We start from the raw sequence: 24332 nt of genomic DNA, 5'->3' as shown, positions 1-24332 counted from the left end.
CTTCTCACATTGCAGCAGGCACATGTCAACCTTCTCACAATGCAGCAGGCACATGTCAACCTTCTCACATTGCAGCAGGCACATGTCAACCTTCTCACATTGCAGCAGGCACATGTCAACCTTCTCACATTGCAGCAGGCACATGTCAACCTTCTCACACTGCAGCAGGCACATGTCAACCTTCTCACACTGCAGCAGGCACATGTCAACCTTCTCACACTGCAGCAGGCACATGTCAACCTTCTCACATTGCAGCAGGCACATGTCAACCTTCTCACATTGCAGCAGGCACATGTCAACCTTCTCACACTGCAGCAGGCACATGTCAACCTTCTCACACTGCAGAAGGCACATGTCAACCTTCTCACAATGCAGAAGGCCCATGTCAACCTTCTCACACTGCAGCAGGCCCATGTCAACCTTCTCACACTGCAGCAGGCACATGTCAACCTTCTCACAATGCAGAAGGCACATGTCAACCTTCTCACAATGCAGCAAGCACATGTCAACCTTCTCACAATGCAGCAGGCACATGTCAACCTTCTCACATTGCAGCAGGCACATGTCAACCTTCTCACAATGCAGCAGGCACATGTCAACCTTCTCACATTGCAGCAGGCACATGTCAACCTTCTCACATTGCAGCAGGCACATGTCAACCTTCTCACATTGCAGCAGGCACATGTCAACCTTCTCACACTGCAGCAGGCACATGTCAACCTTCTCACACTGCAGCAGGCACATGTCAACCTTCTCACACTGCAGCAGGCACATGTCAACCTTCTCACATTGCAGCAGGCACATGTCAACCTTCTCACATTGCAGCAGGCACATGTCAACCTTCTCACACTGCAGCAGGCACATGTCAACCTTCTCACACTGCAGAAGGCACATGTCAACCTTCTCACAATGCAGAAGGCCCATGTCAACCTTCTCACACTGCAGCAGGCCCATGTCAACCTTCTCACACTGCAGCAGGCACATGTCAACCTTCTCACAATGCAGAAGGCACATCTCAACCTTCAAATCATGTCCTATCAAAAGCAAGGATGCTATTTCTCTTTAAGTCAGGATAGTAGTGTGTGTACTTCCAGCAGTTTTAAACTTGATTCAGCTTATCAAGGAGCTAATGAGCAGCTGATTAGTAGAACCAGGTGTGTTAGAGCAGGATGGAACAAAAAGCAGCATAATGTCCACCCATGGATTACATGTTACCGGATTTCTAATTCTACGTGTTTTCATCCACTGAGATTCTACTAAATGTGTAATTAAAACACAGGGGTCTCTAAACGCTGTATGGATGCCTCCCCCCTCTCTATTCAGTCCCTTTCCGATTTGACAGTGAATTTACCGGTACTTCATCGAGCTCCAGTGGTTCAATCATAGGGGCTTCGTCGAGACGCAGCGAGCGCAGGGGGGACGAGGAGAGCCTCTTCTCCCACTCGGTGAGGCCGGCCGTGTCGGCGCCCGTCTCCAGGAACGACCTCTTGAGCTCGCTGATGTTGGTTGCGTGTTTCAACAGCTCCTCTGGCGTGCCCACTGTGTCCTGAGGAACAGAAAGAGAAGTCATCTGACTGATGCTACTGCTAATTCTAGATTTTAAACGTGTCTGGATATCAATTTAATGTCGGAGTATTGTGTCCCGTTCTTTCAGGCTGTTTAACATTTATGTCCATGTTTTGAACAATACTGAAAATAACATTCTATTGAAAAAAATATGCTACTGGACGCTAGTCAGCAAGCTACAAATCAATCCTTTAAAAACAAAATGAGGTAGTGAATGAGTTCTGCAATGCAAACGCAATAGGAAATCAACGGTGTACTATGAGACGAAATTACAATTCTGAATCTTTGTGAGTGCAGCTTGTGTGCTGCTATCCAAGTAGCGTGGCTAAGTATCGTCTTGGTGACAGATTGACAAACATAATGTCCATTCATTTGATGTATGTTTATATTATGTTCACAGGTGCAGTGCAGTGTAATGAGCTGTATATACGGCATAATCTATCCAAAACAGGCAGAACATGCATTCAAAAGAACACTGCAATGCATTTGCCTCTCTTGTATACTTATGAATTATCCACATTTTGTGGTCTTAGTCTCACATAGACATCAATGCATGAATAAGTACAAATTTAACTGAAGTGAAAGTTAAGATTCACCTCTTTGTAAAGAAGTATTCATAGACATCAATTGAACCTTAATTCATCTTATTCTCTATTTATAAGCAATAACTCCCAATCTAGCATATCACATTAATGTATTACAGCAAAAACTAAATCACCCCAAAAACACTCCATGCTTACTAAGTATGTTAGCTAGTGAATCAACATTGGACAGTTCAAAACAATATCCACTGTTACTGGCCAAACCTAGTCCTTGACCAAAATGTCACCAATCTCCATGCACTAGTCTGGCGTTCCATACTGTACCAACCTCTAACATCAGCACACTATGTCTGACAAACACATTCTCTCCTTTAATTCGCCTTATGAAACTGTTCTGGAAGGAAAATGACAGTCATTTAGATGTTGTTGAATATAAAATCCACATCTCCTCATAGACTGCAGATCTTGATTGTGAAGCCTACAGTGATTTTGAATCCCAGGTTCACAGGTTGCGGATGAAATGGTCGTTTGACGACCTGTGGATGAAATGAGAGTTAAGGCACCATACACTAGTTAATATACCTGTGTCTTTAACTCTGACTCGTCGTCTTGGTCCGACTGACAGCATGGGAAGCACAGAGAGGGAATTTGATATCAAAACCGCAATACAACCCAACAGGTTATAGCTTATAAGAGAAACTATCAAATAACGCATTGAATGGATAATCAGACAGTCCGATATTGTTGAAATAGAAATATGGAACTAAAGAACGTAAGACTTCTACAAGAACAGATGAGAGCTGAGGTGAAGTGTCTACCCATGGTACAAACCTCAGTAGCTGTTAGTTCACCATCGACACAAGTGTCAGTCAGTTCCGTCTGTTTAGTAGTAACACAGTAGAACATCCAATGGACAAGCGTGAGGTGAAAGAGAACCGTGGCTGTTAGGGTTGAATGTAGGATTTCCCAGCACTCATATTTACCAAAACATTAGCCATTAGCAAAGTGGTTCAACAAAGTAGTGATTGTAAACCATTTTCGGGGTAAAAAAAACAACAGGAAATGCATTAAAACATATTCAGAAGACCTATGTCAACATCATTCCATTAGAATACATTACAGATGACTCTCCTGCCTTATCAATTTTCATCACAAATTAAATTACAGTTTGCCGTTTGCCCTTTCAAAATAAGTATTAGGACTCTACTAAGAACTCTTCTCATAGGTAACGAGTAACTATAGACATTACATCTGCCAAAGTTAATTAAGTTTAAGCTCCTCGTCATCAACTTTCACAATGAATGAACGTGATGTCTAAAGAAGCACTTTTAGTTTCTACATTTGAAATAGTCTGTCCCTGCCTTTTCCCGAGTCTTCTGGCACTGATCTGAAGTCGCCTTTCAGGCAGAGTAGAGACAGTTCAGGTTCGGGGACTCTGAGTTATCCATTAGTGAGTTATCAGGGCCCTGCCTACCTGATAGAGAGCGTGGCAGAGCATGAAAGCACAGGACGGCATTCCCAGACAATGAGATTTGTAATGCTTCACTACCGTAGAAAAATGATGGCCACCTGGCTCTAGTCTGTCTGACAGAATAGCTCTGGCTGGCATAGCTAGGTTACACTCTGGGCTCTGGCATTAAACGGCTTTGGTTTTCAGAGTAGAATCTGGGCACTCAGAGGAATTTGTTTTAATGTATTATAGAGAGAGCTCAGGGGTGGACTGAGGACAGAGATAATTGATTGGGTGTGGAGAACTATACCTTGGTGTCATGTCGAATGGGAGAGGTTGGACTTGGCTGAGACATCTCGGTGGCTTTCGTGGTCTCGTCTTCCTCCTCCACCTCCACCTGCACCTCTACTTCCACCTCTTCCTCTGCCTTCCTCTCTTCCACCTTTTTCTCCGGTGTCACTGTGGTGATGAGGTCACTCACGGCAATGCCCTTCGCCCTTCCGTATAGATCCGAGCCCATCTCTGAAGCATGCACATAGACGCACATGCATGCACACGCACGCACACAGGCACGCACATACCCACACACACATACACACACACACACACACAGCATTTTGCATTAAGGAATTGTCATTTTCCTCTAACTGAGGCAACATTGCAGGTTAGCAGGTTGGAGCGTGAATGTAATAAGCTGCAGGTTGTATCAGCATAGTCATCACAACCATAGACTCATGGAAGATAAACCTAAAAACACACATTAAATCCCATTCCCATTGATAATAACACTATTATTATCAACGTCAGAGCTTTTCATTCAGATATTAGCCTTGATCTGTAATTAAAGCCAATACTCCATAATCATTGTGTGGTTTGAAATGAAAAGCATCTCATAAACAGTATTATATATTAAAATCGATATCATCAAGGGTTTCAGTCACAACAGTACGCACCTAACTAAATACCACGCTCCAGATTTATGAGAAAAGGCTATATATATATATATATATATATACTGATAGCAATTTATATATATATATATACACATTGCTATCAGTTTCCATGCAGAGGTTTAAATGCTAGGGTGACTACCCTCATCATCAATTTTCAATTAACATTAGACAGCAATCCCTGATAAGCTGTCATTTTTCAGCTCCTCTATGGGCCGTACTTACAAACATTCTCTAATTGACTGCAGCTTTTGAATTCCTCCCATTGACTGATAATGAAAGCTTCAAACTGCATGCACTTAAATACCAACATAAAAACTACTGCGTCAGAACCTAAACGAGAAAGGGGGAAAAATATGCAGTTGGCAGATGATATGGTATTGGGTGTGCTGGTAAATTAGAAACATTTAATATTCCATCATTGCTATGAGTCAGCTCAGACAAAACATGCACTGCATCCCTGCCGTGAACTTAGAACACAGCTTATTAGCTTTGTTGATCATTCAGGGCATAAAACACATATCTTAAACAATGACTACTGTAACTATGTTAACTTATATCATCTCCCTACGTCACTGACAGCACAAAAAGCACTCTGAATCAATGTAACGAGCTGGGAGAATGAGCGAGCGATTGCTGAGTCTCTTTATAGATCCAGGCCACATAAGCCATTAGCGGCCAAACTAACAGAACAAGGCTGGGATTTTTTTCTCTATTTTTTTCTTCAAACAAACAACTACAAGTGAACAGCTATGAAGGGAGGGCCATGGTGCGTTCACATGCTGGACGGAGAGCCCCCCCCCCACCCCCCAATCAGCATGGGAGCATGCAGCGCAAGCCTGATCAGCACCGAGGGGTGTCTGTAACCAGGGCCCAAAACCAAATGGCTACCGTTGGAAAACGTCAAAGGAAAGAAGCAGAGATGGGATCATTAACTAGCAGGCATAGTTAGCTCAGGGGCTACATCAACTGTTAGCACGTACAGAGAGACACAGTGCATAATATCTACCTGTTGGTTTAGTGCCGTTTAAACTAGCAGGTGGTTTAATTCTCGGTGATACAGTTTTTTGGGGTGAACTCCTTTTGGGTGAACTCCTATTGGGTGAACTCCTTTTGGGTGTACTCCTTTTGGGTGTACTCTGCGGAGCTGAGGAGGATTGCATAGAAATTCAATATCACGGGGGAAGATTCAACATTAACATAACACAGAATATTATTCAAAGCTGAGCATTAGGTAGTCAGCTGAGCACTTGGGAGAAAGAGGGAGAGAATATTGTTTGTTTATATAATCATTTTGTAGAGTTATTGACTATGGATTTGAATACATGAACGTTAAAGAATGTGTAAGTTGTCTGGTTCACAGTATTATGGAAAGCCTCTTAAGACTAAGACACTGAATGGATACACTTTCTGATGGGATGAGATCAGACAGTCAGACACTAAACTTTCTCCCATCAATGAAGAGTTGAGACAGAAAAATCAATGTTGCCTTTTAGGTCCAATGATACTGATGGAGTCTGAAACTAATATGGGCCCCGGGGCGGCTCATATTCAATTGATATCACAGCCAATTGGCCGAGTCTCTCTTTCAAGTCAGTTAGCTAGTGAAATCCCGCCAAAAAAGCTCTTTATTCCTAAATGAAACAGCAACATTTGCATTCAAACGGACAGGTTTTCGTCACAGCTCAGATATGACATGGGAGGGGCGACAGCATAAATACAATAAAAAACTAAATTCTCCAATTAATCAGCGAACGGGGGAGAACAAAAGCAGAGGGTGCATCGTCAAGCGAAGATGACAAAACAACACAATGGGGTGCCTGGTAAATCCCTGTGGCGAGTATCCGTTCCCTCAGAAGGGGGATATAAAATAAACAATATTTTCCATTCTCTCTTCATACATAGCCGTCGTCACTACGAGCCATTTATCTGCGGCTTCCTCTGTGAGCTGGCTTGAAAAATAAAGGACTTTACCCGTGGTTTGGGGCTGGTTGATAAAGACAGGGGAGTGAGGGATGGCCCTGGGTCTTTCCAGGGAATGAAAAGGCATTGTGAGTGCAGAGCGGCGAAGATAACAATGGCTAAAAACTGTAATTAGTCTGAGCGGCGTACTGAGGCTGTAGAGCCTTCACAACACGGCTGCTTACGGAGGTTCTCTTAAGCTTTCATGTAGACTAAGAAATGTTGAAGCTGTCAAGCAAGCGACCACTTTCAAGACAAAGGGCGCCCAAAATGGCTCTGTGGATAGGGATATTCTAGGGATATTCAAGGGAAAGTATTCCCTATTCACACCACACAAGTATTCCCTATTCCAGCCAATGACAGGTCTGGGAGGACTTGAGTGAATTTCAATGTGAAGACCAAATCAAGTGTGATTGATTGACAGATGTCACAAGGTGTGCAGTGGTATGGCCATTATGACAAATGGGTGCATTGATTGAATGGTGCCTGAGATGCATGTAAAAACATCTCTGGATACTGTAAATCCCTCTGACTTGGACAGCTTAGAAACAAATACTTCAGAAAAGTGTGGACATGAACACGGAGGACAAGGGCAACATATGATTTTCAGAAGTGCGATGATTTAGGTTTGGTTGTTTAATAATGTCTCGTAGCTTGCTTTGTCCTGTAGTATGCTTCCCCAACTCAAACTCTATGGGGAGAAATGTGATACAATCCTCCTTCATTCCTAACCACTTCAAAGAGAAAGGTTGATGGGACTACAAACCTCCGTCCAGGCTGCGAGACATGATGTAGCGCTTGCTGGTGGAGCGCTCAAAGCAGGGCGCTGGGCGGACGATCTGGGAGCTCGCTCGTCGAGTCTGGGCCTGGGTTCTCCCGCTGTAGCGGAACTTAGAACCCAGGTTTAGGAACTTCTTGGGGGGAGTTTCTGGAGACACCAACCTAGAGGACAGAGAGGAATGTTGAGGGCAGGAGAACAAAGAGGATACATTAATCTACCTAGAGGTCAAGAAAGACACACAATTACAGCAGGGATGGGCAAATGGTCCTAGAGGGAAGCAGTGTGTGCAGGCAATTGTTCCAACCCAGCATGAAGTTAACCAAGACAATGTTCAATAACTATGGATTTACATCCAAAACCCTTCACTGAAATGGCAGATGTCTACACGTTGAGGTGGTGGCCCAGGTCTCACCTGAAAAAGGTGTGGTGCTCCACGCAAACCTTCCATAATCTCTTGGCCGCCCTATGGTTGGGGAGCTTGAACCCAATTGTACTTTCAAACTGCTCAAACTGATGACAAAACATACAGAAAAAACACACAAACACAGGGATCATCAACTAGATTCAGCCGCGGGACAATTTCTTTCTTGAGTGGATGGTCGGGGTGCCGGAACATATAATTTGTTGACTGCAACACGTCCAAACAGATATAATGTTAGATTAAAAGATAATCATTTCAAACCTTGCATACATTTCTATATGATCATGTGTCTCTCTCTTATGCGTGGGAATACTTAGGAACAGATTTCTTAAATTAAAATCACTTGGAGCTAATTTCCTGGTGTTTTTACAGTATTTTATTTCCAACAATAAATGTTGTATTTATTTTTGCTCAGAATACTTGGAGGGCCAAATAAAACCACCCGTGGGCCAAATTCGGGCACACGGGCCACCAGTTGGGGAACCCTGTTCTATGTGATGCTATTCTATGTGATGCCATTCTATGTGATGTGCATACTACCTTCATACATGAAACAGGATCGGGACATTGCTTTCATGTCAGCAGGGCCTTATACTGATATGCTTACCTCTCCAGGGCGTATTTTGATGTAGAAATTATTCCTTTTGTAGGAGATCTTGAGGACCTTGGGCCAGGCGAACCTGTTGATGCGCAAGCGATCGCGGTAGATCAGAAGACCACTGGAGCACACGCCCAACATGATCTCAACACCCTCGGAATCCTGGGAAGGAATGTCAGGAAGCGTGGTTAACAACCTGACACTACTCAAACGAGAGTCCGGGTTGCAAAATTCCTGAAACTTCCACAAAGTGGGATTTCTGAAAAAACCTGGGAACTTTGGTCAAGTTTGTGGAATTTTGTTACTAATCTCACATTGAGGAAGCCTAGGTGTCAGTAGGTTTTGGTCTTAGTCAGCTCACCTATTGGTTGTTGTCCTTAGTTTACTGTCTGCAGGGCTATTCAACTTCATGCCTGAAGGGCCAAAGGGCTCCTGGTTTTGTTTACTAACTAGTAATTCATTGATTGATTGAATGTCACTGATTGGCCCAGAGAGTCCAGAAGTGTTTCGTTCCTCCAGGCCTGGAGTTCTAATAGCCCTGGGTCTACAGTATGCCTATAGACTTATTCCTAATCTTTTCTAGACTCTACCAAACATGATAACAGCAGAGTAGTTGACTAATGCCAAAACAGATTGACAACCAGGCTAAAAAAAGTTTCTGATTGTTTAAAACAAAAATGGTTGACATTATCAGACACCACCACTTTCTCCTACAAAGAAGTGAGGCAGCCTGAGATGACTGGCGATACGGCAAGCCAAATACAATGCATTATTCAATGAAGGATTCAAATGAGCTTTCTAAAAAAAGGATAATTGAAATGAAAACATAATGAGAGCTGTGGTAATGTTGATGAACATATTTCACAAACCGTCGCCAAACCAAGAACTCAAGAGACAAGAAAATGACCTACATTACCGGAAACCAATTATTTATCCTAAATCGCCTCTTTCACAGCTCCTACTTTCACTAGTTATCTGTCTGGCTTAGCCAGGAGCAAGTATTGGGCTCTTTCTCAATTGTCTAAGAAGTCTGTCCTCTCATTGCACTCAGCTGAAAGAACTGAGCAGGTGAAAGCCAGCCTAATCATGATCTTGCACCATAATGTTTTTACCTGTCACGTTCCAATCAGTGCAGATGAAGTTAAGGAGATGAGGGGAGGAAGCAATTGAGAGCCAATTTACAGAGCACAGTGATGTACGTGTCATAGCTATTTAAAAGTAGTTCTATGGTAGTAACGAGCAAAGCTGAGGTATTTTCATCTACTCTGTCTAAAGTCTAATTCTATGTTCCAATGTCCACACTAGCATACCACATGCCTAGTTGCTTCATTCAAGAGGCATGTTAATGTGGATATTGGATGTAGCCTAAATGTGGGGTTAAAATGGTGAATACTAGTCACATGACATCACAATGATGAGGCCTTCCCCAAAAGGTCTTAAAGTCTGCAGATGAGCACAGTCAGGCTGCCACAGAGCAGATGGGGGGGCAGAGGGTGGTCCACAACTCCCCGTGTGTGGGATATGAAAACTGGGGCTATGAGGGGATGCAGTATACCATGGGGGGGGGGATATCCTACACCTCACAACAGCCACCTAAGAAATTACAATTACAATCATCCACGATATCAACTTGAAATTGTGGTGAGACAAACCCACAGCCCTAAACGATGGACTCTAACAGTCCATGGTCATGCACGAAGACAGGGGTTTTCAGACAGGAACACATGTAACATACATGTAACTTTACATACACACAAACAAAATGCAAGCCTTACCTCGCCCTTAGCTGGAGACAAGCACTCAAACAGGCTTCCTACCAACTTGGCCATTCAGTAAGAATAAGACAAGAAAAGATAAAAACAGCCTGATCTGACCAAACGGAGGGAAAGTTTCCATGCCATCAGTGAGTCTGTTATGAGTGTTTTTATGTGTTCCATACTTATTTGGTTATGAATGAAAATCATAAGTGCATGTCATTATTTCATGTTTTTTTTTTTCATGACAAAACACTGTTTACTCTCTGACGCAATTGGTGCTAGGAGGTGTTGTGAAACGGTTTTTGGTGAACGATTTTTCCTCATGGTGCGTTGGGGTTACTTGAGGTCAGATGATATAACCCACATTACATAGCTGGGTCAGGCTATATTTACATGGCTGGCAACAGAAATACAATTTTACAAACAATGTTTCTTCGATAAAGACAAAAAATAACCATATTTGTAAAAGGTTCAGCTAAAATCTAAAATAAGCTCTTTCTCCTCTCCTATTGCTTCTTGAGTATATTCATTCTGACACTGTTCTTTTATCTAACCGTGCCATGTCCATTAAAATCAATGCCAGTGAATTGGGCCAGTTTTTGATTTGCTTGGTTATATAACAGTGTTGTGTAGATAGGTGATTAGTTAGTCCTAAAATGTCATTCCCAGCTGACATTGCAAACAACATTAACAACCAACCGAGGCACAAAGTAACAACTAGAACAAAATTGAACACAAAACAGAGAGGACATTAGCTAGTGATAGGCAGACCATAAAAAGTGTACGTACCTTTGACAGGCTAAAATAATGAATTTGGTAGCAAGGTTAAATTAGTTCATTCCAAAGCCTATGTAAGTGATATCCTTCATTCCCTGCACTTGTGGGGTTTGAGGTGTCACTTAGGGCAGTACATAACACCATGGTTTGGATCTAAGGATTCAAACAACAAAGATCCAAATGGCTATTCAAGCTGCTGGCGGTCAAAGGGCAGGGAACCAGGCAGAATCATGCAGGTCATAACAACAGGGCTTTTTCAATTCATGGCAGAGCAGACATTTTGAAAAAAACAACATCAACAGGGTTGGGGTCAATAACAGGTGTTTGTATACGTTGAATATGGCCCCTTTACCTTGGCATGGTGTAGGTCCACTCCGTACATGGACAGCTTCTTCACGTTCTCGAGGAAGTGCATCTCAGCCTCAGCTGGCATCATTCCTCTGGAGAGAGAGACAAACACACACAGAGGGTTTTGTATGTTTTTTTTATAAAGTAACTGTTCAGTCCATGACCGTCTCTTCCAATAGGTTATATAGACTGAAAGACAGAAAGATTTAGACAGACAGACAAACAGACTGAGTTGTAGTTCTAGACACAGAGACTGACTTGTAGTTCTAGACAGACAGACTGACTTATTGTTCTAGACAGACAGACAGACTGACTTGTAGTTCTTGTGCAGGTCCATGACCTTCTCCTCCAGCTCCTTGGTTTGGTTGGGGGCAAAGCGGAACTCGCTGACGTAGTCTGTCCCAGACTCCTCTGGATCGTAGTCCCCCAACTCTGATTGGACTGTGTAGGATCCCAGCACCGTGTGGGTGGCAAAGGAGCAGGGCAGACGACCCGACACCACGTCATCTCTCAACTGGAGGCACAGGTAATATCTGAGAGTGAAAGGGGGAGGAAGGGTGAGGGACAGAGAAAGAGGGGTGGGGAAGAGAAAGGGGAGTGAGGAAGGGAGTTTGTCGGAGAAAAAGAAGTGTGAGAGAAAGGGAAAAAAAGAGAACGAGAGAGTTAATTGGCAGCCAAATGCACAAAGCACAGTAATGAATTGATTAAAAAAACGTGTCATTATGCTAATGTGAAACCCTGAGGACAGAAGAATAAAAACATCCCAGGTGACTCAGACAGCTATTTGGTGAATGTAGACATCCCAAAGGTACAAAAATAGCAAACCTCTTGAAAAAGGACCTAGTGGACAGCTTCCCGAAGGTGAAACTAGAGAAAGTGTTACCTTGTAATATCCTCAGACAGCTGGGCAGGGTCTGGAGGGTAAAACTTCACGTTGAATGAAAAATTCCAGGCGACTCCTGGAGCGTACAAAAACAAGCGGGTCATTCAAATGACCATTGAACAGTAGGATAGATCCTTTCAACCTGAGTAACTAGCATGCTGGCTAACATTCAAACCATGCAGAGAAATAATATCCAAATACCCATATTCCACGCACCTCTGATCTGTTTCTTCATCTCTTTAGATGGGTCTAACCAGTTCTGGGAGAATTCAAGAGGACAGTGTCAATTCACCTCTACAAAATAACCAAATTACCCCTAATTACACAGAAAAATCAAAAAGAGAAATTCCACCTTTTGGTTTTCGATATCCCGGAATGTGATGCCAAAGTAGTCCTTTTCCAGGAGGTTAAGCTGCTCACAAACTTTGTGGAATAACACATGGCCTCTCTCCCGTTTCTGCACAGAAAAGCACATGAAAAACTCTTATTCTAGAAATGCTACAAACATACATTGGAAAGATTACTGCGGCAGACCATTTTTCTATTATCTAACCCCTCCTGAATGATAATGGTGTGTCACTGCGCTAAACTGTGATGTATTCCTCCAACGGGGTCAGGAGCCATTTAATGAAAGATAGGCACTGTAAAGAGTATTCAGACACACTCACTCACTCACACACACACACACACACACACACACACACACACACACACACACACACACACACAGTCATGTCTGCCGCTGTGGGTGCCAGTCTTCCTACCATAACTCCACTCTCTACAGGGGAAGGGGGTTGCCTGTCAAAAGGGCTCCACTCCCATCTCCCAGCATCACACCATGTTGTGTCACATCATGATCCCTGTACTAATGGCTGTTACCTTGCCTGGCCCTCACAGGGCGAGATCCAAGGCTTTCAGAACCACGATACGTCAACCTGTGAGGCTCCTATTGCTAGCTCTAAATTAGCAACATGCCTTAACGCTTTGTAAAAATAGCCCAATTAAGCCAGGGGTAAAGGGGGCTGACACAGTAGACTTCTTCCAAATATGTCACCTTGAAACGGACAAAGATTTGAAGGGTTATATTTTGTAACGTTTTTTGTAGAGGACTAGGTGTGGTAAAACTAGGTTATTTTGTAGTGCTTCTGGAGTAGTAGCTAGGTGTGTTAAAACAAACCAAGTGTCAGAATGAATACTTGAGATGGGCTACACAGAAGTTATCCCATCCAAGCTAAACAAAGTACAAAATAACTGTGCGTGTACTGTATGTGCGTGAATGTGTGTGTGTGCGTATGTGTGTGTGTTTGTGTGTGTGTGTGCAGCAAAAAACACACAGGAGACAAGAAAATCCCATATTTTCACAGTGTATTCGTAAAGTATTCAGACCCCTTTCCTTTTTCCACATTTTGTTACGTTACAGCCTTATTCTAAAATAGTTTTTTTTTTTTTTATTATTAATTTTTTTCTCTCTTTGTAAATTCAATTGATTAGACATGATTTGGAAAGGCACATACCAGTGCATGTCAGAGCAAAAACCAAGCCATGAGGTTGAAAGAATGGTCCGTAGAGCTCAGAGACAAGATTGTGTCATTGAAGGTCCCCAAGAACACAGTGGCCTCCATCATCTTTAAATGGAAGAAGTTTGTAACCACAAAGACTCTTGCTAGAGCTGGCCAAACTGAGAAATCAGGGGAGAAGGACCTTGACCAGGGAGGTGATCAAGAACCAGATGATCCCTCTGACAGAGCTCTAGAGTCCCTCTGTGGAGATGTGATAACCTTCCAGAAGGACAACCATTTCAGCAGCACTCCACAAACCAGGCTTTTATGGAAGAGCGACCAGACGGAAGCCACTCCTCAGTAAAAGGCACATGACAGCCGGTTATGAATTTGCGAAAAGGCAGCTAAAGAACTCTAAACGTGAGAAACAAGATTCTCTGGTCAGACAGATTCTCTGGTCAGACAGATTCTCTGATCTGATGAAACCAAGATCGAACTCCTTGGCCTGGAGGAAACCTAGCATCATCCCTACAGTGAAGCATGGTGGAGGCAGCATCATGCTGTGGGGATGTTTTTCAGCGGCAGGAACTGGGAGACTAGTCAGGATCAAGGGAAAGATGAACGGAGCAAAGTACAGAGAGATCCTTGATGAAAACCTGCTCCAGAGCACTCAGGACCTCAGACTGGGGAAAAGGTTCACCTTCCAACAGGACAATGACCTTAAGCACACAGCCAAGACAACGCAGGAGTGGCTTCGGGACAAGTCTCTGAATGTCTTTGAGTGGCCCAGCCAGAGCCTGGACTTGAACCCAATCGAACATCTCTGGAGAGACCTGAAAATAGCAGCGCAGCAACGCTCCCCATCCAACCTGACAGAGCTTGAGAGGATCTGTAGAAAAGAATGTGAGAAACTCCCCAAATACAGGTGTGCCAAGCTTGTAGCGTCATACCCAAGAAGGCTTGAGGCTGTAATCGCTGCCAAAGGTACTTCAACAAAGTACTGAGTAAAGGGTCTGAATACTTATGTAAATGTGACATTTCCGGTTTTGCAAACATTTCTAAAAACCTGTTTTTGCTCTGTCATTATGGGGTATTGTGTGTCGATTGATGAGAAAAAGACAAACGATGTAATCCATTTTAGAATAAGTCTGTAACGTAACAAAATGTAGAAAAAGACAAAGGGTTGTAAATACTTTCCGACTGTACTGTATAAATGAGGAAAATGCTCATCTCCGTGATTTACTGTGAAATGCAGTCACGCGATTTCCCAGGTCGTACGACCTCTTGGGGTTAAAGGTCGACCGATTAATCGGAATGGCCGATTAATTAGGGCCAATTTCAAGTTTTCATAACAATCGGAAATCGGTATTTTTGGACACCGATTTGGCCGTTTTTATTTATTTATTTACACCTTTATTTCATCTTTATTTAACTAGGCAAGTCAGTTAAGAACACATCCTTATTTTCAATGACGGCCTAGGAACGGTGGGTTAACTGTCTTGTTCAGGGGCAGAACGACAGATTTTTACCTTGTCAGCTCAGGGATTCAATCTTGCAACCTTGCGGTTAACTAGTCCAACACTCTAACCACCTGCCTCACGAGGAGCCCGCCTGTTACGCGAATGCAGTAAGAAGCCAAGGTAAGTTGCTAGCTAGAATTGAACTTAATCAATCATAATCGCTAGTTATAACTACACATGGTTGATGATATTACTAGTTTATCTAGCGTGTCCTGCGTTGCATATAATCGATGCAGTGCACATTCGCGAAAAAGGACTGTCGTTGCTCCAACGTGTACCTAACCATAAACACCAATGCCTTTCTTAAAATCAATACACAGAAGTATATATTTTTAAACCTGCATATTTAGCTAAAAGAAATCCAGGTTAGCAGGCAATATTAACCAGGTGAAACTGTGTCACTTCTCTTGCGTTCATTGCACGCAGAGTCAAGGTATATGCAACAGTTTGGGCCGCCTGGCTCATTGCAAACTAATTTGCCAGAATTTTACGTAATTATGACATAACATTGAAGGTTGTGCAATGTAACAGGAATATTTAGACTGATGGATGCCACCCGTTAGATGAAATACGGAACGGTTCCGTATTTCACTGAAAGAATAAACGTCTTGTTTTCGAGATGATAGTTTCTGGATTCAACCATATTAATGAACTAAGGCTCGCATTTCTGTGTGTCATTATGTTGGGGCGGCAGGGTAGCCTAGTGGTTAGAGCGTTGGACTAGTAACCGGAAGGTTGCGAGTTCAAACCCCCGAGCTGACAAGGTACAAATCTGTCGTTCTGCCCCTGAACAGGCAGTTAACCCACTGTTCCCAGGCCGTCATTGAAAATAAGAATTTGTTCTTAACTGACTTGCCTGGTTAAATAAAGGTAAAATAAAATAAATAAATAAATGTTATAATTAAGTCTATGATAGAGCAGTCTGACTGAGCGATGGTAGGCACCAGCAGGCTCATAAGCATTAATTCAAACAGCACTTTTGTGCGTTTTGCCCATGGCCATGGCTGCCCTGCAGTTTATGACTTCAAGACTATCAACTCCCAAGATTAGGCTGGTGTAACGATGTGATGTGAAATGGCTAGCTAGTTAGCGGGGTGTGCGCTAATAGCGTTTCAAACGTCACTCGCTCTGAGACTTGGAGTAGTTGTTCCCCTTGCTTTGCATGGGTAACACTGCTTCAAGGGTGGCTGTTGTCGTTGTGTTCCTGGTCCGAGCCCAGGTATGAGCGAGGAGAGGTACGGAAGCTATAGTGTTACACTGGCAATACATCCAATAGTCAAAGGTATATGAAATACAAATGGTATAGAAATAAATAGTGCTATAATTCCTATAATACCTACAACCTAAAACTTCTTACCTGGGAATATTGAAGACTCATGTTAAAAGGAACCACCAGCTTTCATATGTTCTCATGTTCTGAGCAAGGAACTTAAACGTTAGCTTTCTTACATGGCACATATTGCACTTTTACTTTCTTCTCCAACACTTTGTTTTTGCATTATTTAAACCAAATTTAACATGTTTCATTATTTATTTGAGGCTAAATTGATTTCATTGATGTATTATATTAAGTTAAAATAAGTGTTCATTCAGTATTGTTGTAAATGTCATTATTACAAATAAATGTAAAAAAATTGTCAGATTATTCGGTATTGGCTTTTTTTGTCCTCCAATAATCGGTATCGGCATTGAAAATCATAATCGGTCGACCTCTACTTGGGGTACCACTTAACCACCACAACCTTATTAAACACCCAGTAATAATAGGAACCATATAAACTATGTGCATTAGCCATGGGCAGCTAACAGCTAACGCTAAAGAGGATAATCTCTACAGCCTTAATTTCCCCTTCCAATCACCAGGAGCACTTCAGCGATGTCACTCACTGTCTGAGTGACCCAAACAACATCCAAACAAAGAATGTAGCTCCTGAACAATGAGGACAAACAGAGATGGAGAGATAAAGGTGTTTCCACTTCCCTAGCTCCTCTACCGCGCTACATCCATTACTAGGGCTCAATCTCAAATCACTCCCTTCTCCTTGGCCCTCCATTTGCTCGCTCCCGTGCGCCTCCGCCAATTGCACACGTGTCCCAAAGCTGAGGGACCGAAAATGATCGAGGGTTTAGGGGCTAATTAGACCTTCCGATAGCCACTTCGGCCAAGCCAGCAAGGCTTCAGAGTGAAGTACTATCCCGACACGCACCGCAATATCTATGGAGTTGGCGCAGTTTTCTACTAAAGAATGGAGAGGCGTGCCTAATTATACGCCACATGTATTAGCTAACAGATGAAATACCTCCCAAATTAAATGTTGAACTGTTACTGAGTTTATATCTTGTAAAACAACAGGGGGGATTTGTTCATTTGATTTTCATGCTTTTTAAAAACTATTTAACGAGTGTGTCCTGAAGTTGATGGGTTTATTGATCCCATCGCCACTCACACTGGAAGTCGTTCTCAGAGTTCTGTCAGCAACACGTAACAACGGAGGGCCATCCGAGGAAGTCGGTAGGGGCGAGGGGGGGATTTGGATTCACTATAGGAGTGTTGTTGTGACATTGATGGGGCTGATGGGTAGTTAAGTGGAATGTTGTAGAGGTGACTTGGGAGGTTAGAGCGACATTGATGATTCAGACCATGTGACCCAGGAGCGGAGTGGCCTGTGACAGACGTGACACTGTGCATGTCACTGTGAGAGAGGAGGGGATGTCACGCTATCACCCGCTTCTCTCTTTTTATCCCCTCAGTAAACTTCTTGCCCCTCTCTCACCTCTCTCTAAAGGTACTATCTACAATCTAAAAGGGTTATTCGGTTGTCGCCATAGGAGAACCCTTTTTGGTTCCAGGCAGAACCCTTTTGGTTCCAGGTAGAACCCTTTTGGGTTTCATGTAGACACTTTTCCCAGAGGGGTCTACATGGAACCGACATTTGTTCTATGTGGAACCAAAAAGGACAACCAAAGAACCCTTTTGGAACCCTTTTTTCCACCGAGTGTATCCATCTCCCTTCTCCCCTCAAGCCTTTCCACTCTCCTCTCTACCTCTCCTTTCCCCACTCTCCTGACCTCTATCCCCTCACTCCTAACCTCTATCCCCCAAAACATTACCATATCTCTCCTCCCCTGCCTTATCCACTCTCTTCCTTTTCTGTCCTCTCCTCCCTCATCGCTCTCCTCCCCTCTCTTATCCACCTTTCTCCCCCCCTATCTCTCCTCTGTCCTCTCTGCCAGGGAAAGAGCCAGTCAATAATCACTGCAACATGTTTAGCCCGGAGCCACACCCCTCTCTTCGCAGTGTCGCTTTCCCATGGCCACCTACACAGAGCGACCAGCAAACGACCGCGCCAACCGGCCACAATGCTTTATCTTTTTCCATTGAATGTACCGACTAATCTGGCCATATCCAGCCTGGGGCTCAAACTGCACTAATAGATTGGTTTCTCTCCAGTAGTTGGTCGACAGAGTTGGCTAGAAGCTGAAGAACAGAACCTCTGTTTTTTGTGGAGACAAAGCAGTAAATGTGTAGGAATGGACAGATTTATACAGAGTGATGGATGTCTGCTTAGAGGGAAAACGCCGGTGTTGGCCAAAAAACTGTCTGATTATGCGCCAGTGGGGGATGGGGTGTTTTTCAATGTATACAGCCAAGTATTAGGTCTAAGGGGAGTTTATTACAATAATGTTAAAAGCAGAGTGAATTCCATTGGGGCAAGCTTCCATAGTCTTTAATTATGTTAAGATCAGATAATACAGGAAATAAAGGAAGAGCCATGCATATAGATAAGCTTGCTAACCTATATTGTCAGCGTTAGTCTTCCAGTAGAATAAGACCATTAATGTCCACTCAATTCATGTAGACAGAGGTGACTTTGTAGAATGAGACGTCATCAATTCAGCTTGATAAAAAAACAATTTCAAGACAACTTTGAGCCAACCCCACAAAGTATGACTTGAGAAAGAAATTATAAGTCAGTGAGACTAACTTTGATAAATACATGTCCTGCCCCCTCTGATCCCTGGTGAACTCTGCAACACACACACACGCACACGCACACACCAACCCATCCCTACACGCACGTTAACCCACCTACCTGCAAAACTCCCCTCAACCCCAAGCGGTGACCCCCTCCACCCACCTCCACCACACAGGTGTAGTCGGAGCCATCAAGCAGGTTGACCTTGCACTGCATGGTCTTGTAGCTGCGGACGCTCCGGCCTCCACCGGGAGACCTGGACAGCTTACTGGTGGACGACCTGTGTGAGGTCCTGTCCTCCTCCACCTGCGATGGCTCAAGCTGATTCTCCTGTGGGACCACGCCTCCCTCCGCTCTCTCGCCCTTCTGGACAAGGGGGGCACAGGTTTTAACATAGCACTGTGATGAGAATGTTAAAGTGTGTTGATTATGATAATGTGTTGTTTTGGACTCAACAGGTTGTGACACGAATGGTCAAGTGGAATAAATAGTTGGTGGGCCGGATGAATGTGACGGAAATGTTAAAGTTATACTTCTGGATTTTGGCAATGAAGCCCTGTATCTACTCAGATTAACTTTCTATTTTTATGTCTTTGCGTCAGAGTGTGAATTACATCATGACATTCGGGAGGGGGAGCAATTTTTTTGATGATCCTAATAATAAATACATTATTTAAATGGGAAAAATAAATTACTTTTTAATGGGGCTTGAACACAACCAGTCATGATGCTGTAGATAAAGTTTGTTTTGCCAAAATCCAGAAGTATCCCTTTAAGGAGAAATTATTTGGACACTTGTTTATTATGAACCTGAATAGTACTACTGTGGCTGTTTGATATGTATCAAATGTTTCAAATTCAGACATTTAAAGCCTATTCCCACGTCATTTACTGTATAGGCTAAATGAGGATGACGGTGCCAAAGACAGTACAGTATGAAGATAGGTTTCTCCAATAGAAATACACGATCATGCTTGTAGGCGATGTCATAGCAACGCTGGCTAGCTAAGCTCAAGCTCAGAAACAGGTCATCAGGTCTAACGGCCGTCTTGTGCCGGACTGCGCATGTGCAGGCCGTTAAATCAAAGGCACTCCTTCGATATAAAGTGTTTTTGATGAAAATGCAAATGTTTTAGATTTGGATTGTCACTTTCATGAGGTTGGAGTAATAACATGTTTGACTACTTAAGTCATTGACTCGAATCTAGGTTGTGCCTTTAAATTTAGAGAAAATTTACAAATAAGGAATAATTTTCACTTGTCTCATTAACTTCACAAACCCTGGCCGTGTCTACTTGGCTTGCTTCACAACCGTTCCCGGAAGTCTCCCGATGTTGCACCTCTGGGTTTAGAAACTCTATGACGGTGCTATTTTTTGTGGGTGTGGCTTACCTGCTTCTTCCTGACAGGCGTGCTGTGGGCGGCGGCCGGGGGGAAAGAGTCCGCCTCCAGGAGTGGAACCGCACTGGCCTCCTGCTGGTCCGCGCTGGACTCTGAATTTGGTTCTGTCGTCATGACGATTCACCCTACAACACAGCAAATAAATACACACAAAAGAAGATGGAAGAATTTCGACTGAGACAAAAAAATAAAAAATTCAACACAAGACAACAGTTGCAACACATGCTCTAATACATGGCCACATTTCAAGATACAACTGAAATCTAACAAATTGAAAATGAAATGCTATAATAATCTGTACCCTGAATACTTTCTGCAATGCAGACATAATCATATTTCCAACCACCACACCGTCAATCTGAGGAAGAGATCCATATATGTGTTATTCTGGAATCAATCAAGAATAACCTGCATAGCAATGAAGTACACCTTCTCACTGCCGACGCCAAACATATCTAGGACAACAGCCATGATAAGAAGCTCTTGTAATGTGAAAGTCAACATTGATTTGACTACTAATGTATTTTACATAGCTTCAAGGTTGAAACAGAGGTGACACTACAGTACTTCTCTATATAATAAGCTTCCTTGAGACAGCAGTGATTCAACTCAGATTAAATCAGTGAAGAGTTGTGAGACACGTCACACTCGCCCCAGCATTAATATACCTCAATGTCTCATTGTGACAGTCCATCAGTGTCCACCAAGTGTCTTTCAAATTTAAATGAATCGAGGTGTAACTGGTAACTACAACAGTGCAGTACAATTTACAGTACTATATTTTTGATATGCATGATAATGGCCCCCTTTTCCATTGACAAACCATAAGGACTTATAATGTTGTGTATATGGGTTCCCCTGAGAACACACTATAATGGTACAACCACTTCAATATATTCAGCTGTCTGAAAGGACAAAGTCAGTAAAAAATATCAAATGTGTCTTTATTCTGTAAAGAAAACTACACTCTACACTCCATTACAGTTCATTCGCTTATCATCTGACACCTTATAAACAACCTATTACCATTTAATAATTCCCATGTGCTAACTCCAAAATAATCACAATGAATATGTATTAATGTCAGTAAGATGTATCCATGCTGTAATGAATCTGTAATAAATCTTAGTAGTAAGGAAAGGGCAACGTTAGTATGTGAACTTTAGCCAGCATAGCTGGAAGTGTTTGGCTGGGGAAGTGTGGCTTTCACACACGCACGTACGCTCACACACGCACTAACAGTGGGCTGTGGCAGGGTGGTCAGAGCTTTAGGGCTATTTATACTGTATCACCAGTGTTTACCCACAACATGGGACTGGGCTCATTTACCCCTTCAGGTCTACACACACATGGTGCAGGGTTTCCAGTATCACACACATAGACACACATGTGCACACACACACACACTAATGCACAAAAATATGGGCAAACACACACAGACATATTAAACGTAAACATGCTGAGGCATGCACACACATGCACGTAGACAGGTGCCATGACACCCCTACCCACACGTGGCCACTAAGGCCCATGGCAGTCAGAGTATGCAGGGTTCAAATATGTACCACACCCAATCAGCTACTACTGTAACGGCCAGTTAAGAGTTATGTTCTTTACTGCTTTCTCCCTCAGAAACTAAGTCAAAGTCGCACTTAAGTTGTTTGAACATCTTGCAAAAACATGCCCTCAGCAACACATCATGAACTGCCGTTGAACTCACTGCGTTCATTCCATAATGCTTTAATTCAATTAATGCTCAGCGTTGCGATGAATACAGATAATACAAAGACTCTGTGAGGTCCACCAGATACACATCCCCTAGAGAAACACTTTTGAGAGTATTTCATTCTTCCTCATTCAACAACGGGTTTATCCTAGCTGGGTTTGGAATGGGCTCTGTGGGCCGTAAGCCTGTGGAACCTTCTCTTGGTTTAATCTACAATCTGTAATATAGGTCAGTGTGCACTGCTGACCAGGCAGAAGGTTGTCAGACACACTATAAGCTCTCCATCCGTTTATTCCAACCAAAGAGGTGACGGATTGGAGGAGCCCAGCTATGAGGACCGGACCCTGTTGCCATGAAAACCATAAATATAAGCAATAAAAACGTCAACACCAATCTCCAAAATGATTTTCCATATCCGAGCTTCAGGAAAAAGCGGATGTAAAAGCTGGAAGGGAAGGGATGTAGACTAACTACGATAGGAGTATGTGTCTGCATAATGAACAAAATACAAAAAAAGAGGGCTGTGGCGGTCACGAAATTTCATCAGCTGGTGATTGTCAAGCAAATAAATGTCGGTCTCACGGTAATTGACCGTTAATTAACATAAACATATTTAGCATCTCCTGGCTTCCACACAGCCTACAAGACACTGATGCAGACCTTTGGAACATTTCCATTTTAAAAAGTCTAATAAATCCATGTAATATCGTCTACACCATCACAATAAATCCATGTAATATCATCTACACCATCACAATAAATCCATGTAATATCGTCTACACCATCACAATAAATCCATGTAATATCGTCTACACCATCACAATAAATCCATGTAATATCGTCTACACCATCACAATAAATCCATGTAATATCATCTACACCATCACAATAAATCCATGATTTATTTTAGACAGGTCTAAAGAAGGATGATATAAAGAAAATGTAGACTATTTCAGAAGAACAGAATAGCATACTCTGAGTTGTCCTCATTTAGCAGACAAGATGTGCTTAGAATTCTGTTGCATTATTTTATATTATTTAATAGTATGAAGAATACAATTGAACAAAGCTGAATAAAATATAAATATTTTCTCCAAACGATTTGAGGGAGTGCGCACATGCGGCTATTCTGTGTTGAGCGGTTAACAAAGAAATCGTTATTTTAGCTTCAAATGTTAATAAGCTACTAGGCCATTTCTTCACATTATAAGCACATGGCAGTAGGCTATTATAAACAGGAATGTTCCATTAGCGGGAAAACACCATTATCAAAAGGGACTACAAATGCGATTATTATAAAAGTGCATTTTTATGGTGAAAATGATCTTCCCTAAACATGAAAGCCACGAAACTGTTTATGCATGCCAGTTAGGCTCTAAACCCCTTGTAAAGCAAATTAATGTGCGTCATTTAAATATGTTTTTTGGCCACTTTAGTTGTGATATAAACCTTATCAAAACATATAGACCTATAGGCTAGGCTACTTGATGTGTGCAACTATGATTTGAAAAAGTCTGTTTCTTATACTGGGCATCATTCACAAGTGATAATATATAATATTGTCACCCATCAGACTATTCTTGATTTAATCTTGTCTTTACATATACAAAATAATATGTGTGTGAAATTTGCTGTGATTTAGAATGGACCATTATCATGCACCTGTATTGAAACAGTGGCAGTGGGGGAAAAATACATGTCATCTATGCACTTAAATAGCAGATGGAGGACGCTTTTCCCGTGATCATTTTCATGCCAGCCAGGTAGGCTATACTCCTGTTGTAAAGATAAGCAATGTGCTTAATATTAGGAAAGTTGCGAAATAAATATAATAGGCCTAGCCTATTCAGTAGAGGCCATCACTCTGTTTTCTCACCAAGTGCATAGCCTATGGAAATGTTGCGCAACATGAGCTCATGAAGTGTTTGATTCCATTTTCGAATATGTCAAAGTAATTAGAGGGACAATAGAGTGCTGAGTACCAGGCAGTTAGCACATTTGGTAGGCTACTAATGAGGTGTGGCGGTAATACGGTCACTGCAGCAGCCCTATGTAGGCCTAATGCAAATTCATCATCATAATGCAAAGATTCTTGTCAGAATGCATTAGCATCAATTTGTAAAAAGATGCCATATTACCTGCCAGTGTGGAGGTAATCAGAAAAATTATAGCAT

The 24332-nt window shown here is 42.6% G+C and overlaps 1 protein-coding gene across 50 annotated transcripts in view; it reads right to left on the bottom strand.

The window, feature by feature from the left end:
* Positions 1 to 24332, bottom strand: part of epb41l3a (erythrocyte membrane protein band 4.1-like 3a) — an 81875-nt gene that overhangs the window by 16161 nt on the left and 41382 nt on the right. For 9 of the 50 annotated variants that reach the window (XM_090199478.1, XM_090199477.1, XM_090199476.1 and 6 more), the window contains exons 2-16: positions 20424 to 20557; positions 19194 to 19397; positions 12388 to 12492; positions 12237 to 12294; positions 12036 to 12111; positions 11467 to 11685; positions 11157 to 11244; positions 8280 to 8432; positions 7664 to 7761; positions 7237 to 7412; positions 5518 to 5655; positions 3869 to 4080; positions 2940 to 2987; positions 2691 to 2726; positions 1352 to 1546 (exon numbers count right to left, since the gene is read on the bottom strand). In XM_090199478.1, the coding sequence (XP_090055604.1) occupies positions 1352 to 1546; positions 2691 to 2726; positions 2940 to 2987; positions 3869 to 4080; positions 5518 to 5655; positions 7237 to 7412; positions 7664 to 7761; positions 8280 to 8432; positions 11157 to 11244; positions 11467 to 11685; positions 12036 to 12111; positions 12237 to 12294; positions 12388 to 12492; positions 19194 to 19397; positions 20424 to 20546 (1929 nt within the window). In that variant the 5' untranslated portion in view covers positions 20547 to 20557. Of the gene's footprint in view, positions 1 to 1351; positions 1547 to 2436; positions 2503 to 2690; positions 2727 to 2939; positions 2988 to 3868; positions 4081 to 5517; positions 5656 to 7236; positions 7413 to 7663; positions 7762 to 8279; positions 8433 to 11156; positions 11245 to 11466; positions 11686 to 12035; positions 12112 to 12236; positions 12295 to 12387; positions 12493 to 19193; positions 19398 to 20423; positions 20558 to 24332 lie in introns of all 50 variants that reach the window. The other 41 variants (XM_090199480.1, XM_090199481.1, XM_090199479.1 and 38 more) reach the window with 16 other exon arrangements.

This window comes from Oncorhynchus mykiss, chromosome 15, assembly GCF_057628025.1.
Source record: "Oncorhynchus mykiss isolate SJ-2025 chromosome 15, ASM5762802v1, whole genome shotgun sequence".
Lineage (NCBI taxonomy): Eukaryota > Metazoa > Chordata > Actinopteri > Salmoniformes > Salmonidae > Oncorhynchus > Oncorhynchus mykiss.
The sequence above is the reverse complement of the archived record's forward strand: the minus strand, read 5'-3'. Positions and strand labels throughout refer to the sequence as shown.